The sequence below is a fragment of the Ceratotherium simum genome, chromosome 9, assembly GCF_057802395.1.
Source record: "Ceratotherium simum simum isolate JZ-2026a chromosome 9, ASM5780239v1, whole genome shotgun sequence".
Lineage (NCBI taxonomy): Eukaryota > Metazoa > Chordata > Mammalia > Perissodactyla > Rhinocerotidae > Ceratotherium > Ceratotherium simum.
In genome coordinates, this window is record NC_141908.1 from 48057742 (window position 1) to 48075406 (window position 17665).

Below are 17665 nucleotides of genomic sequence, written 5' to 3' on the forward strand. Positions count from 1 at the left end.
GTTGTACCGAAGGGTGTTAAGAACGTGTTTTGGATGTCAGAAAGCCAGAGACCTGGGAGTCCAGCTCTGCAAAGAGCTCTGTGAAGTGCCCCGGACAAGTCACTTCACCACTCCAGCCTCAGCGCCCAAGGGTGGTTGGCAGGAATTAGTCTCTTGTCCCCTGCAGCCCTATGGTTTTAACTCACAGACAGTCTGTCTGCGTGGAGTGTGAATGTTGGTCTTTCATTTCCTCCTCCAGCTAATTCTAGTTATTTGTTAAACCTGATTCTCTGTGACTGGGTAGATGCCTTATTCTTCCTCTAGGGCACTTTTCACTCATTAATTCTCACTAGGCATTTTATTGAAGTGCTAAATATCACAGCAGCAATGCAGATACCAAAAGGAGGAACAGAACAATGGGACACAATCTCTTTGTGCAATACACTTTTATTTTCCTTTTACCTTTGCAGTCATCTTTGAGTAATCGTTGTGTAAACAATAGAATGGAATGAAATTACATTAAATTGTATGCAAATGGCTCTAGAACACCTTAACAATTATGACAAGGCAATTATAAATAACTTTTTTTCCTTAGTAATATATATTTGCTTTTTAAAGTACATTAAAGAGCTGCCATATCTAGGGTTAGCTAGGAAAGAGCAAATGGTACCATCCCGGGAGCCCACCACCTCCCTGAAAGTTTAGACTCCAATTTTGAAAATCCTAAGGTTTATTATTCCATAATATATAGTCAAGCAAAGGGCTACTTGGGTTGAAAGTATTTATTCTTGAAACTTAACAGCATTTTACCTTTTTAGTCATTGCACAAAACCCTTTCTATTATTTTCCACTCCATCTGGGTATTCTGCAGAATTTCAAGTAAAACTCAGATTCTGGTATTTTCAAGTTTATCACCTTTGGAACAACAAATTCTATCACGTAAGGAGAAGTCAAATCAGAGATGGGTACATAATTAGCAATCTAAAGAATGGCAACATTTTATAGAGCATTCTAAATGTTCCAATGAAGCAAAACTTAACATATGCCACTTTATGTAGAGGAGATTTCAGATCTGAGACCATTCCAGAGTAAAGCAGCCTCAGGCACATTCTTAATATGAAAGTTTGCAAGGCACCTCCCTCCCCAAGAAACAATCAGATTGTGGATTGGTTTTTAGGCAAACAAACCCAAAGAATAAGCATCCTAGTTCCTAATTCAGTCATTTCAAAAATCAGAAGTTATAAATACTCCAAAGATAGACCTGAAACTTTTCGTTTAAATAACAAGAGATTAACTACAAGAAGCATATAATCAAAAACGTTTTTTTCCTTATAGCTAAGGTGTGTAATGCATAAATATATGAAAAATAAAATTCACAGTTTTAAAACTAGAATTCAAGTTTGGCTAATAAATCTTAATTTTATAAGTATATTAATTTCTAAATACAACATAAGAGGCAGTATTGTCAGATGTACAATTAAAGAATTATAACAGAAAGAACAAGGAAAGAAGAAATAGGCTTCCGACAGAAAAAATTCCTTTTGTTGCCAATAAATAGGACCACCTGAGTGTTATTTCAGATTCTTTTCACTTAAGGGATATCCGAATTGATTGCTAGGAATATTAAATAGCTTTGGGAAAAATTAGCAACAGTCGTGCAGCTGTGGCATTTGTTTGTTCTCATACTGTGGATTGCTAGAGAATAAAGCAGAACTCGGAGTGTTGTAAGTTTAAAAAAATTCTTTTTTATCCCATTTCGTCAAAGCTGGCCTCTTCACAATCTTCTGATTTTGCTGGGAACTGGGAGTGAGGGGGTGGGAGGAAGTGGAGAGGGCAAGGTTGAGGGGAGTGCAGTGAGGGAGGCATGACAGATCAGGGCGAGGTCAAGGGACATACATCAGCTGACACTCAACTGAGCAAACCCGATCAGCTTCACTTCATCGGGAATCTCCGATCCATCACAGCCAGAAGCCTGAGAAGGGAAAAAGAAACCTTCAGTGCTGGTTTGTCACTGCTGGTTTTTACAGACACGTTCATGTGATGGCACAATCTGTGTAAGGGCACAATCTGTATAAGGGCACAATCTGTATAAGGCCACGTGTCCCATCTCTCCCCGGAAAGATCCTACGAATCACTCTCTTGAATGACTTCTGGGTGCTAACTGCCCTGGGAAATCTGGTCATCATGCCATCAAGTACAGAAAATAGGGGAGAAGGGATTTATTACCCATTAAAACACCACAGTCCTCAGCTCGCAGCTTTGGTACTGCCAATGAATGCTATGACTGCCAAGGTACCACGTACAAATTTTCAACAACTCAATAAAGTGATTTTAAATATACTTTATAATTAGAGCTCCTTAATAATGATTTTTAGAAGAATACTATGAAAGTGAGCAGAATAAATCTAACAGGTCACTCAGGAGTAATTTGGTTTTTACCAAAATCATCTCCTCTGTAAAACTGGCCAGAAAAAAAGTGGTCACGTAGTAGCAGAATGGCTCAGGTAGACAATTGTTATTTAAATACCAGTGAGTAATTTTTTTTTTTTTTTTTTTTTTTTGCTGAAGAAGATTCACCCTGAGCTAACTTCCGCTGCCAATCTTCCTCTATTTTGTATGTGGGTCGCCGCCACAGCATGGCAGCTGACAGATGAGGGGTGTAGGTCTGTGCCTGGGAACCAAACCTGGGCCACCGAAGTGGAGCGTGCCGAACTTTACTGCTAGGCCACCGGGGCTGGCCCACCAATGAGTAATTTTTACAGGGAAAGGTACCATAACAGATTTTTTTTCATAACAATTTTGTTTGTAATAATTTAGGACATACTTATAGCCTAAAATTGGCCCAAATTATAGTATGTCAAATACTTTATTATTTTTCTGACTTCAGAATCAAAAGGAACTGGAAATAAGCCATTGCCCATCAAACCTCTCACTGGTCCTAATTCATAAGTTATTTTTATTTTCTTTCTCACTTCTCTTTGTCTCTCCTACACACACACAGACACAGACACACACACACACACACACACACACACACAGTACTCAGATCACCACTCTAAGCTCTCCTCTCTGTCTTCTAAGCTGTCTCTTCTCTCTATAGCACATAAGTCAGAATTGGACATTATGTAAGTGCCACAAGTGAGGAGAAAAAAGTTTGACGAATGACTGGGAATAGGCAATTAATTACCAAAGGGCCATACAAACCTTTTCTTGGCCTAATTCCTGCTAAATTATTGTCAAAACAATTAGTTTCCTAGGGAAAAAAAGCTCTTTCCAATCATCACAATGAACCTGCTTAGCGCTGCTTCAAAAAACACAGTACATAAACCTGGCCCTTTGTCAACCCCGGCATTTTCCTTTAAAGTAAGAAGCTAATTAGAACCTGACTTGAATATTTTTAAATAATTATCTTTAACATAACATTCAGTGTGAGTAGTTTTGCTTATATAAGAAAATCCGTAGCCTAAAGAGCAGGAATATTAGTAACATTTAAAGAATTTGCTTTGTGCCTGTCTAAAGATTTCTTAGTTTTACTTGACAGATTAGATATTCAGGAAAGTACAGTTTTCATTGATTGCATTGCCAGGGGCAGCAAGATCAGAAACGCTCCTTTTTTTTTTTAATCACTTTTCTCAAAGTAGTACAGGTATAGAAGGCTTTTCAGCTGAGATATTTTCTGGTGCTTGTCATACTGATACTGTAAGGTTCACCTCCCCTACCAATTTTCTTGTTCCACTATCACTGGTTCTTTATCTATCTTCCTAAACCTCCCCTTCTTCTCTCCTTGTAGCTATTGCTAACAACATCATTTACTCAACCCACTGAATGGGGGCAGAGTCAATTTGTGTAATTAACAGACAACTGCCAAACATCTGAGGACAAACTCTTGCTGCTGGTGATGACAAGAAGGTCAGACTGGCAAGTGGGAAGCACATCAATGCATCTGAAAGCTACAGCAGAAATCTGCAATGTGAATGTCAGGAGCTTAAAATGACTAGAAATAAAAATAAAATATCCAATCATCGTTAAATAGACTAGAAACAAAAGAAAAATATTAAGTCCTTCTTGTGAAGAGTGATAAAGGTGAGAGTTTACAATGAGAGTGGGTGATCAAGCCAGTGGTTACTGTGGGTACCTCGCGTAGGGAGCCTTCTGGGAGCCCATTTCCCACCCTGCATCCCCAGGACCTCGCCCAGCTACACTGGCAGGTTTTGTTTCCCGGCAAACAGGCACAGCCCAGGTTGTCTGGCTTTGCTTCAAGGCACTCAGCCCTCCCTTCCCCACTACCTCGCTAGCTCTCTCTTAACCAAGACTGAGTCCTCGTCTCTCTCACTGTAGCCTGCAAAACACTAATGAGGGCAATATGCAAATGATCCTGAAATCTAGAGAAAAGAGACCAGAGACCCTTAAAGCAGCAATTCTCAAACTTTTTGGTCTCAGGAACCCTTTACACTCTTAAAAATGATCAAGGACTCCAAAAGCTTATGTTTATTGTACTGATTGTCTTAGAAATTAAAACTGAGAAATTTTAAAAATATTTTAAACATTTTTAAAGTAATACAATTATTGTATTTAAAAATGTAAAACATGTTTATGTAGGCTATATTTATTATACTGACTTAAAACTCAGAAATTTCTAAAATATTCACTTACTAATTCATTAAACATAATAATAATAAACCCATTACATAGCATAAATAAAATATTCATGAAAAATAACCATAGTTTCCCAGAACAAAACATAAATTTGAGAAGAGTGGCACTGCTTTACATTTTTGCAAATCCCTTTATGTCTTGCTTAATAGAAGATGGCTGGATTCTCAAACCTGCTTCTGCATTCAGTCTATTGCTTTTATTGTTTTCCTTGAAGATCATAATGAAAATCCAGCCTCTCACAAAAATATGTACAGTCATGTGTCACTTAACAATGAGGATAAGTTCTGAGAAACGCACTGTCAGGCAATTTTATTGTGTGAACATCATAGAGTATACTTATACAAACCTAGATGGTATAGCCTACTACACACCTAGGCTATATGGTACTAATCTTATGGGACCATTGCCACATATGTGGTCTGTCGTTGACTGAAACGTTGTTAATGCGGTGCATGACTGAAGTTGGAAAAGGAAAGAATATTTTAATAGCCTTTCTAGATAATTGTGGATATCGTTTGTTACTATGCCAAAACTTGCCAAGTGGTAGTTTCTTGAAACTTAGTTGCAATGTGGAATATGAAACCATAGCATTGAACGTTTCATACTCTGTTAAATTAAAATCCATTGGTCTCTCTTGCACTTGGAACAGATCTTTTAGCCATGTATGAGGTTTCAGCACCACTGAGTTATGCAGATCTTCCAAATGTTGACATATTTCATTATACAATATCAATGTTTCATTATAAAATGTCAACAAATCATATTTATTAATATTACCCATCACCAATCTCATCAGAAAAGTCTTTAAGTCCTGAGGGTCTGTCAAGCTTACAGTGGCAGATATAGGATTCTGGAAAACTTGTTTTTGCTTGAAAGCTGAAATTTATCATTGACAACAAATATTGTCAGGTGTTTTCCTTGAGGTGTCAGGCTTACTTGGTTCATTTTGCAAAAAAGTGTCTACCAAATCCCTAGTCTGAATAACCACAGGTTATCAGTTATTCTTTCATGTAAAAATGGTGTTTCACGAGAAAAAAAAAGAAAAAGGTTAGTTCAGCTCACAACTCAAACACTCTCACAACTGCTTTTCCTGGAGACAACCAGTGGACTTCAGTCTACTGAAGAAGTGCTTTCCGTTGCATCACACAGGGTATTAAAAAGATGTGTCCTCAAGTGGAGATTTAATAAAATCAATAATGTTTCTTGCCTTATTAGGAAATTCTTAAGTGAACCTGGCATTTTTTTGTATCTTAATTTTTTATTTTTTACAGTGACGGAGTGAGTGCTTTGAAGAACACGATGGCTGCTAGTACAGTTTGATGTTCCTGCCTTGATTTGTGCTGACATTAGCAGTGTTAACCACCATGGCTCTTACACCAATGTCAACACAATGGAAAAGGCCAAGTAACATCTTAGTATATTACGAAAAGTTTTGATATCCAGGATCCCCTAAAAGGGTCTTAAGGAACCCCAGATGTCCAAGACGCACACTTCGTGAACCTCAGCTTCAAAGGAAAATGAACACATTATCAGGAACTTCGCAGGACAGTGTAACACCATGCCTGCTCTCACTCAAGTATCTGTATGCTGATTCCTGAAAACCCCCAACTCCTCACCCCTCCTGCCAGACCAGGAGATGCAGCCTACGCCCCGTGGAGGAGCTGTCCAGCGTCAATCACAAGGATTCCCTCCACCACAAACCTTTGGAACCACCCAGAGAGTTTGAAAACATACCGCCCGTGTCCACCCCAGAGGTTGTGATTGAACTGGTCTGGGGAGTGGGCTGGGCACAGGGATCTTCTGAGCTCCCCAGGTGATCCAAAGGTTCAGTAGAGTTTGAGAACCACTGTCCTACCCTAGTGCTTCCCAAAGTGTGACCCTCCAAGTTTCCTTTAGAGCAGTGGTTCTCAGACTTTAGCCTGCTTCAGAATCACCTGGAGAGCTTGTAAAACACAGATTCCTGTGTGCCCCACTCCCCAGAGATTCTGATTCCCTAGGCTTGGGATGGGGCCATAGAATTACATTTTTATCAAGTTTCCAGTTTCCAGGTGAAGCCGACACTGCAGGTCTGGGGACCAGACTTGGAGAACCACTGTTTCAGACTGGAGCAGGAGGCTCAGAGCTGCTACACGGACCTTCCCAAACTTACAGTTTCCCTTAAGCTCTTTGTCTAAATACTCTTAGGTAGTTTTTATCTCATTTCAGTCTTGGCCTTCCCTGTACTTTGGGAAATGTTGCCTTAGTCATGCAGCCTTCAACTATGCCTATGCTGAAAGCCTCTAAAAATAAGGCCCTTTAGTCATTAATTGCCAAAATGCTTACGAAATTGCTATCTGCAATGCATGTTATTAAACTTCAGTAACTGAAATCTATAATGCTCGTGTAAATGTGTACCAATTGGATGTTAATTACATGTACTTATAATTCTATCTTCAAGGGCAAATTAAATATCTTATTTCATATTTTCACTAATGCAATTTCAAAAATTCTACATTGAAAGCAGCAAGACTCACTCACGTTATGAAACTGCAAGGCAGCAAATTAAAAAATGACTTAAAGAACATTTATGAAGACTTGTTTCAAGGCTTACAACAACAATAATACAGTACCTATATATCAAACCCAAAGCACATAATACCTGAGCTGAAATGTCCTCTATGCCTGAACTACTTTGTAAAAAGTGATTAAAAAAGGTTTCTGATCTCACTGCCCCTGACCATGCCAACAATGGAAATCATACTTATTATCTTATCCATCAAATGAAGTTAAAGATATCACTGGGCTGAGAAAAAAGTAAATGCACTTCTTTATACAACCAATATCCTTGCCCCGTGAGCCACTGGTTCTCTTATATAAGCAGATATACAATATAAAAAGAGACACTTTTTTGAACTTGAGCCAAATATTTCCCATAGTGGTGGGAGCGGGGAGAGGAAAGAGACTGGCGACTGAGTCAGCTTCCCAGCCTTGCTCAACACTGGAATCACCAGGAGGTGCTTTCAACATACGCAAAGCCCAGGCTGCACCAAGAGCAATTAAGTTTGGATATTTGGTGTAGGACGTGGGCATCAGTAATTTTTTTAAAGTGTTCCCACCATTCCTTGAGCATCCACAGTATCAAGATGTTATTCTGCTTTAGACAGTTTTCAGGCACCTGACAGTCCTCTGGAAAGCAAAGAAAGCTCTGAGATGAAAATGATAAATGCTGAGAAATACAAGGACCACGAGCACCAGTGCTTATGAGGAAAGATGCCTCTGAAATACTTTGATCTTTTATTCTTCAATAAAATAACCAAATTGATGAATGAAGGCAAATGCATTTGAATCTCTGTGGTTTTCCCAGGATGTTAGCGTCCTACAGAAGATGAGGCCAACATTCAGTTGAAATTAGCTCTGTCAAGTGGATCTCAAACTGGCTGGCAACTGATAGCAAAGAAACTTTCTCAGGTTTTAACTAGGGCTGGACAGAGAGTTAAGTGACAGAAATAGAAGGTCACTCCTGAGTTTCGCTTTATTTAACATCTTTAACTATCTTTGAGGAAAAAGCCATCCATTTCCATTTACCGGGAACACCACATCATCCCATTCTCAAACCATAAGGGGAAGGGAAAAGGCGTGTGGGTTCTCCTGCAGGACTCCTGTGCCAGACAGGCCAATATTACTCAATCTGCTGTAACATACAAAGGAGATTTGGTCCTAACCAGTGTAAATGCATCCAGTCATCAAAAAGCGTGAATCCACAAAGAAACAGGAAACTATAAAACCATAAGGCTGCAGGGTCCTGGCTGGATATGGGCTGAGATGCTAGAGCAGAGTTGAATTCATAGCTTCTGCACTGTATGCTCCTGGACAGGTTAACTCCACAGAGCCTCCAATTCCCAAGACGTAAAATGGACCTAATGATACCACCACCTCGTGGGATCATGAGGACTAAACTAACTGAGAGAACTCCGTAAAACACCTCATGCACTGCCTGGCAAACAGTGGATGCACAAGAAATAGTGATTATTATTACTTCTGCAGGCAAGGCCAAGGAATTTTAAGAGATTCTGTAAAAAGAGAGCATGAAGCAGAAGTCACAATCCTAATTATTTTACAGAGATTTAAAAAATGTAAAGGAAAAATAAGTAACGATGGCTGAAGTTTTTCTAAATGGGGTTTGTATTATTCTGATGTATTTTAATGATGATCAAGTCCTTGCTACGTGCCAGCCACTGTGCCAGGCACTGGGGGATCCAAGACAGAAGTCCCTGCCTACTTGGAGCCTCTAGATTTATTAAAGACATGAATAAGATTCTACACAATTTCAGTATACTATAAGCCTTGTGGGGGAAAATATAGGAGGAGCACCTAAGCCAGGATTGGATGTCAGAGAAAGCTTCTTGGAGAAACAGAAATTTAAGCAGAAAATTGGAACATGTGTAGGCATCGGTAAGACAAAGAGGAGGTTGGGAGAAGCTGGGAGAGAAGAATATTTTAGTTAGAGGGGAAAGTTCATACAATGGGCCAGCAGATGAAAACACGAGGAGACAGAGAACTAGAGAGAGAGAGAGAGAGAGAATGGGAGGGGAGACAAAGGTAAAGCAGAAGACCTAGAGGGAGGTCTGATGAGGGAGGGTTTCCTTAGCCATGCGCAGGGGTTTGAGATTAGAAAAGGACAGCGGAGAACCATTAAAGTACTGGAGCATTTTGGAATTAAGGAAGAATTACTCCTGCTATAGCCTCAGTGTGGTAAACAGAGCTGGAGGCTGGCAAATTGTAGACAGGAAGACCAGCTTCAGAAGATATAAGAGGATTCTACTAGTGTGCTGGAAATAGGGATGAAGAGAGAGGACAGAGGCAAGAGAGAATCCAGGGAATTAATTGATTAGCATAGGAAACAAGGAGGAGTCTCATATTATTCTTACCCTTTATCTAGAGACTATAAGGTGTTTTTACAAAACCTTCAGTAGTAGGAAAGGGCCAGAGTTCCTATTCCTGTTTTATAGGTCAGCAAGTTTAAAGACAGTGGGAATACGCCAGCATGAAAGTTTTAATCTCTTATCTTTCTGTTTACATATTCAAAATTAGGAAAATGTCCTGGAGATGATATGTTGTAACTCCTTTTTTTATGGTATAAAAAAACAAATAAAGAAACATTAACATTGGCTTGAAATGATGACACAGGGTGCCATTTTCTCATCAATATATTCTCATATAAATGGAATATATTTACAAAGATGTAGGTGAATTAGAAACATAACAGGGGTGACAGAAGAGTCCCAAGCCAGAAGATGAATTTTTCAATTGGTTAATTTGTCAATCTATGTCTGAATGAAATATTCTTTTATTATCAAAACAAAATGAATGCCTTCAGATAAATTCTTTTTGTGAACATCTTTGTGTTTTTCTTTTATCATACAGCCTAGCCATCTGAAATTAGATGAGAAACAAGACCCAGAAAGTTAATTAGCACCAGGCTAACATTTACTGTAACTAATCATTTAGCATTTTTTCCACACACATTTTCCATTAAATTTTCATGAGAAATAAAAGAGACAGATCATCAATATATGTTGTGTGCAGCAAAGTTTTGGTCATCTAGATCGTAAATTGCTTTCAGCATTCTGACTGGCCCTTGAATAGATTAATTTATAATTTTATACATGAGGAAGATCAGCCCTGAGCTAACATCCGATGCCAATCCTCCTCCTTTTTTTTTGCTGAGGAAGACTGGCCCTGGGCTAATCTGTGCCCATCTTCCTCTACTTTATGTGGGACACTGCCACAGCACGGCTTGGCAAGCAGTGTGTTGGCGCGTGCCCGGGATCCCAAACTGCGAACCCCAGGCCACCAAAGCAGAGCACGTGCACTTAACTGCTGCGCCACCAGGCCGGCCCCATAATTTATAATTTTAAAATGAGTCACTTAATGTACTGTTTGCCAAAACTTTCAGGAAAATAGTCACTTTTGACTATTTGGATTTCTCTCCATTTCCGGCCATGGTCACCATCTCTTGGTTTCACAATGACCCCAGAGTGCTCACTATTCTATATCTCTGTGGCCACCCTAGTTCTTAACTTTAAAATCTGCTAGTGCAGAAAAACTGCTGGAATATCTCTTCTCCAGGAGAATCTGTGACTGCAAGTTAAAATGTTATGCCTTTGTTCACTAGCCTTCAGTGAGCAGTTCTACAATCTCTTCCAGTTACCTAAACCATTTCTACAACAATCAGCCTCAATTTTTAAAAGTTAGAACCACTTGGCTTTTGCTTCAGGAAAGCTTTATTAAGAATGTTGCTTGGAATTAAGTTTAATTTTGTCTATATCATCAAGTTGCCATATAAACTGCAAGAAAAATGGTACAGGCTTCAAGACTTCTCAAATGGCCACTCTTAGTTAAAGATGTGATGGTAAAAGAAGAAATTATGCTCATGGAAGAGGAAATTTCCGGTCATGATCAGAAAATGTTCCCAAACGTTGAAGAGGCAAATGACGAATGCAAAAATGGATCCCAAAGAAAATAACAATGAAATCACAGAGCAGCTTACTAAAACATATTATTCTTCCTTCCTGGCACAGCATATAAAATATTTACCTTCTTTCAATAACTTTTTACTTACCAATTTAAATGTCAATGTTTTTAAAGCTTTGGGGTCATCTACAATCTTCTGTAAATTAGCAGCCACTGTAAAATACAAACAGAAAAAAAGTGTCCAAATTATTTCCAGTAACACTGGATTTTCACATCAATGATTCAGAAAATTTGACTAATGATGCCATAAGCTGCAAAATCATTTCTTTCACAGACATTACAAAGTCCATATAAATGACCAAATTACTCTCATACAGACATTTTCTACAACAGCTTATACCTTCAGCACATCTGAATTAATCACTATACGTTGACTTCCACATTTCAGAAAATACACTAAGAAATTACTTTCTAATGGAAAGTAGAAATGATAGCAGCCCCTACTGTTTCTATCACTTGGTTTTTCTCAACACTCATTACTAAGATATTTAGTAGCCAGGAGAGGGCAGTGCAAAACAAAGAGGAGAGGTATTGCAAAGAATGGTTTCTCTGGAAAAATAGGTCAGTACATTTGAACTCCTGTCCTATAAATTCACTCAATTCTCTGCACCCATTTTTATCAAAGCAACAAAATACAGTGGATAACCTCTATGACTCGGACATATGTTTTCATGCTTTCAGAGCACAATGATCTGTCAAACCAGTGAAGTGCCACCTAGAGCAATACCCGAGTCGGCTGAACAGGGGCGAGCACTAGAGGCTGTCACTCTGGAGCTCAATGGTGAAGATATGTTTTCAGTGTTAGCCGGATTCATCAGGGATCTAAGGATCATCTCCTTGGTGCCATGACATATTTGATGCTCTAGGAGAGAAGTCAGCTTTCCCTGCTCACTCCTTTGGCTTAGGGTACTGCTTATGAACAGAATTATCAAAAGGTGACGATGATGGAAATTTAAAACCTTGCTCTTTCCATATCCAAACCTCAAGTACAAAGTACCGAAAGTCAAGTAAGTGCTATTGGTTAGGGAAGGAGAAGTTAGTACTATTGAAGAAATTAGGGGAGATGGTCCTGTTCATCACTTTATTTTTCATGAGTAAATTATCTGCTGCTTCAGTAATTAGGTATCTGAAAAGTTATCTGAATATTTTTAAAAAATTAAGATAAAATAGTAAACATAAGTCTTTTGAGAAAAGTGTTTCAAGCAGAAAGTTTGTAAGTAGAGAGTAGAAAGAAATCTGAGCAAATTTTGTTTCTCTAAGGTTGACTGAAAACAACCTAGATACATGGATTTTGTGCAGATTAGTTTTTTTCATTTAATCCAACAGCTGCAGAGGAGGAAAAAAAGTGAAAATTATATACTTGGTATGGCCTATTTCTCTTTATAAACCATAATTACAAGCATCATTTTATCTTCATCTGTTGCCCTCTTAATACTTCCATTCTGAGCGATCTGCAAAGTTTCATTTATGGTAACTCCCTTCTCTCCCCTCATCTTTTTCTCCCTTTCTTTTGCCCACACAAGCAAACTTACACATCAGTTATACCTTGGGCCACCAACCTTAGTATGGTTACCATCGCCAAGCTTCTTTTGGCCTCCTTAACAGTTTCCTGAACATATTTCAGACATTAAAATCATCTAGTAATCGGTGCAAAAAACATTGGCTCATGGAGTGAAAAGCTCTGCTATAAAATTCTGTCCACCAAAGCCAGTATTTATGATGTCAGGGCATTCTGACTATATGCAAATTGCAGCAACTGAACACAGTCACCATTTTCTTAAAACATAAAAGTGTTCTAATAGTTCCTCTGATTTGGGCTTATTTCATGAGTGGCCATAAAGTCTTCATACAAATTTCAGTCCTTTCATTAGACACTCTCAGTTAATGTGGATGATGTACTGCCTTGTTCTGGGTCATCTATTTCCAGGCTGCTCTCTAATACGCAGCCAAAAGCAGCGCTCTCTCCTACACTAATTCACAACCCTCTCTCTGGTGTACACACATACGTGCTAGGGCCAATTTCCAAGGAAGATGGCTAAGCAAGTTGTAGACTGAAGGGCAAGACTGAGCTGCTAGCATCTTAAACAATCATCCCAGAAAGCTTGCTCCCCAATTGTGAATCCTACACCTCTGGGACATTAGAAATTCAAATTCTATCTTCAGCTCAAAGCAAAAATAGCAAAACTGGCCACTTACCTGATTACTTATCCCAGGTGCTAGGCTTATTTTCAATTTAGTTGATTCTAATTTGTTGTAAAGTGCTATAAAATACCTTCACTTAACTGACATCACATAAAATTCAGGGTGATGCTAATTTCTCTTCCAGTAGCAATGCTCATTAAAAAGATCGGTGTCACTGTTTTCCCTCTTCTCCTGACTGTGCACCTGGATTTCAAAAATAAAAATGCTCCTTACCTGGAACGTGAGCTGAGAAGGAAGGGCTGGGTAGGGCTGGATGTTACTTTAGAGCTTCTCAAATATGTGCTGATAACATTGAACTTCATGTTTTAAGGTACTCTAGTTTCCAAAAACTATGGGGCTTCTGAACTCTGCTTACTCAGTGGCCATCAACTCATTTCCAATCCCTCTTGGTTTTCCCAAATAAAACTCATTCCCCTGGTTTATGGCGCAAACTCTGGTTATCTTCCTTGAGCTTGTCTCTTCCCTCCTCCCAGCCCACTGTCTTCAGTCACATGTGCTTTCTCTGTCTTTTGGCCACACAGGACACAAAATTTACTCACTGAGGCCCCAGGGATCATGGCCCCCTTGCCCTATCACTGGGACTATATGATGCCTTTGTGTGAGCTATCTATTTCTTGCTATTTTGGTGTCCCTGCGTCACACTTTCGGCTTGAATCCCTGTCAGGGCAAGAAGTTTCCATCAGCTCTTTTGGATAACATTTGGCCTAAGGTACGGTAAGTATTGTGCTTTATGAAACTGTAATAATATCATTAACAATCACAGGAAAAAGACGCTGAGGCTCAATATCGCTCTGAACCTAACCAGAGAAGGAAATAAGATTGTCTGGGGGTAATCTGTCAGAGGCAAGGCAGCAGAGCCGACATTTCTCTGGCAAACTAAGTCAGACAGTCTCCAGAAACTGTTTTCTCTATAAACTCCTTGTACTACTCAAATTCTCCACATTTTGACAGTTAGAAAAGTAACAGTTATATAACGACTATTTACAGTCTGTGTTTGTATTCCAAGTGATTAGTTGCAAGATACACCTTTCTCCCTAGATACCAGTGGATTTCACAACAATCTCACGTGGTACTGATGTTTTGGTGGCAGTGAGTTAATTTATTTAATTTGAGCTATTCCCAAACAAAAGCTGTGGGGAAAAGCACACAATGAACACCAAGTCTGATGTATTCCTTTAGTAAGAAATTCTGAGATAAGACAGAAGCGTAGACATGAGTTACCTGACAAGGTGATGACGTTGCCATATTGTTTTATCCACAGACACACCCTGAGCATCTGCTCCGTACACTGCATTGCTGCAGAAAGGCAACATGAGATTGCAAAGAAAGAAAGAGACATGGATGCCAAAAGAGAACCCAAGCTCTAAATAAGGAGAAGAGGAGATGATATGACGGAGGGTTTCTTATGGATACTACTATCACACTAATGCAAAATTATGGCTAATTAACAATTCAGTTTGGGACAAAATAGAAGAGACCTGCCCTGTTACTTTCTCTAAATCTCTGGCTCTTATCTTCAAGAGATGAGTGTAGCATAGTGTGTGAGAGCCTGAATTCTCCAGCCAGAATGCTTGGGTTCAAATCCTGCCTCCTGCTTAGAGCTGTGGCCCATCAACTTGGGCAGGTTTACTTAGCCTCTTCGTGCTTGAGTCTATGCATCTGTAAAATGTAGATATTAATAGTGCCTACCTGATAGGGTTGTTTTGAGGATTAATTGAGTTAATGCACATAAAGTGCTCAGACTAATGCTTGATGTATAGCAAGTGCATAATAAATATTAGCTTATTATCTGTACCCTGGACAACTGCATATCTTAACTGGCTTTGTTGCCTTTCATCCTTAACTCCTCACAAGCCCTCTTTCTTACACTCACCAGAGTTACTTGGAGAGTCTGAGTCATAATTGGAATGTGTTGCCCCCTTGGGTGATATCGTTTAATTATTCACATCAATGTCAGGATAAAGTCCCAGTTTCCAATGTGGGCTATGAGACCCTCCGTAGTCTTGCCTAACCTACTTCTCCAGTTTATTTTTCGCCATTTCCTACCCTGGCGTTTCCCAGGAAGGGCTCCATAACCACCCCCCTCCTCTAAACCTCTACCACTACTCTTACATTGTGTGCTGAATAATCCGTTACAGATCTGACTTCCCCACTAGATTCAAATTCTTTGATAACCGAGACAAAATCTTATTCATCTCTGCAAAAGGTTTATCTTTGAAATATATCCACATATACAGAGACTCATAAATTCTCATGACCTCCACTGCTACTACCCATGTATGGCCACCATTATCTCTTGTCTAGACTTGTATAATAGCCAATTGCCTCCCTGCTTCCATCCTAGTCCCTCAGTGGCCTAGCTTCCACCCAGCAGGCTGATGAGCCTTCTAACATGTAATCAGACTATGCTACTTTTCTCTTCTCTCATAGCTTTCCAGCTCAGAGTAAAACCCACCTGGTCAGGCCTCCTGCTCCATCTCTGACTCACCCCTCACCATTTATTCTTGCTGCCCCTGCTCCAGCCACAATAGCCTTCATGCTGATCCTTGGGCATTCAAAGCAGGCTGCCACTCAAGACCCTCTGTACCTACCATTCCTTCTGCTGGAAACGCTCCTCCTCCGTGACTGAGTCCCTCCCTTCCTTCCAGTTTCTGGTCAAATGTCGCTGGCTACCCTATCAACATCCCGACCACTGCCTCACTCTCTATTTCTTTATCCAAGATTTTTCTTTTTCATAGCGCTTATCACCACCAGACATGCTATGTATGTATGAATTATTTTGGGTATGGCCCTTCACTTACTCCCACATACCCAGAACATAAGCTCCGGCGAGTGCAGGAACTGTGTCTGTCTTGTTCACTGCTATGTTCCTAGTGCCCGCCATATAGTGAGTGTCAATTTAGAGGGTTCCAAGACTCTAAAAATGCCAGGTTAAGACCCTCTTATAGAAGAATTATTCATATCTTAGAAATCTCCTAAGCAATAATCCCATTTGTTTTCCCAAAACAAATAAATTAACTCTTGACTCATCTAAAATGAATACTGGGTATCCTAGGCAAATATCACTTTAAAGATTAGCCATTTTTCTCTCTTTTTTACTTGATATAACTGACCTATAACACTATATTAGTTTCAGATGTAACATATTGATTCAATGTATGTATATATTACGAAATGATCACCATAATAAGTCTAGTTAACATCCATTACCACACACTGGGCCCTGGGGTGCAGCCATAGTGAGTCCACGGAAGCCCTTTAAGAACCATTTCTCAGTTCGCTATAGCCTTGTGGGTCTTGTGGTCGCAAGCCCTGTTGGCTTTCAATGCTAGATGTTTTGGGAGCTCGTCTCTCAGGCGCAGGTCTTTAAAGCTGGGGTGCCAGATGTGGGGTTCAAATCCTTTACTTCTCAGAAAGAGCCTGGAGTTGTGAGTTACCTCCCAATTGTAGGTTACTGCACCAGGGATAGAGTTTACGGCGAGACTGTGTCTCCGCCTCTCCTACCTGTTTTGTTGTGGGTCTTTTCTCGTTCACCTGAAATGTAGGAATTGCTCAGCTAGATGTTGGGTTTCTTTCAGAGGAAACTATTCCATATGTAGCTGTAGATTCAGTGTGCCCATGGGAGGAGGTGAGTTCAGGATCCTCCTACATTGCCATCTTGAACTGAAACCTAGGATTTATCTTGATGATCTATTCCTCTCATCTGTTACATCTAACCCATCAGCAATTTCTAACAGTTTTGCCTTTACTCAATATTTGAAACTGTTTACTTCTTTTCATCTCTACTACCTCCACCCCCTTTCCTCTATAAGGAACCAGCCAGCAAGACTGACCATTTTTCATTTGTTTTTTTTTCAGAGATGAGAGTCTAGGTCACTCCCCAGCTAAACCACCCAGACTAGCATAGGTGGGAGCCCAGACGAAGGGAATCCACAAGGGAGAGTAGAGGATGGACATGATGCACATCACTGGGGACTAAAAATCATACTACTAACCTTCCCTCTTAAAGCTCTTCCCCAGGAAAAGAGACCAACCACTCCTGGAGAAACTATTCCCAGGTAGATCCAAGCAGTACAAGAGGTGGACTGTAGTGGACACTGTGGTGTGCAGTCCAGACCTTCTCTTCAGGAAAGAGGCAACTGTCCTCCCATCTGCTGGGGTTATTGGTGGCTGATAACTCTCAGCTTCATCTCTCTTTGGGAGTTCTCCTTGGCCAAAGAGAGTGGTCTCAACCTAAGGCCAGACCCACTCACCAAAGGCAGCCTACAGCCAATGACTGGCCATGGAGCAGAAAGGCCCCACTGCCTCAGAGCAG

At 39.9% G+C, this 17665-nt stretch overlaps 1 protein-coding gene across 1 annotated transcript in view; it reads right to left on the bottom strand.

The window, feature by feature from the left end:
- Positions 1–408: 408 nt before the first annotated feature.
- Positions 409–17665, bottom strand: part of STK39 (serine/threonine kinase 39) — a 278513-nt gene continuing 261256 nt past the window's right edge. Inside the window, exons 17-18 of the mRNA XM_087435340.1 lie at positions 11237–11301; positions 409–1951 (exon numbers count right to left, since the gene is read on the bottom strand). Coding sequence (XP_087291466.1) covers positions 1877–1951; positions 11237–11301 — 140 coding nt within the window. The 3' untranslated portion in view covers positions 409–1876. The remainder of the gene's footprint in view (positions 1952–11236; positions 11302–17665) is intronic.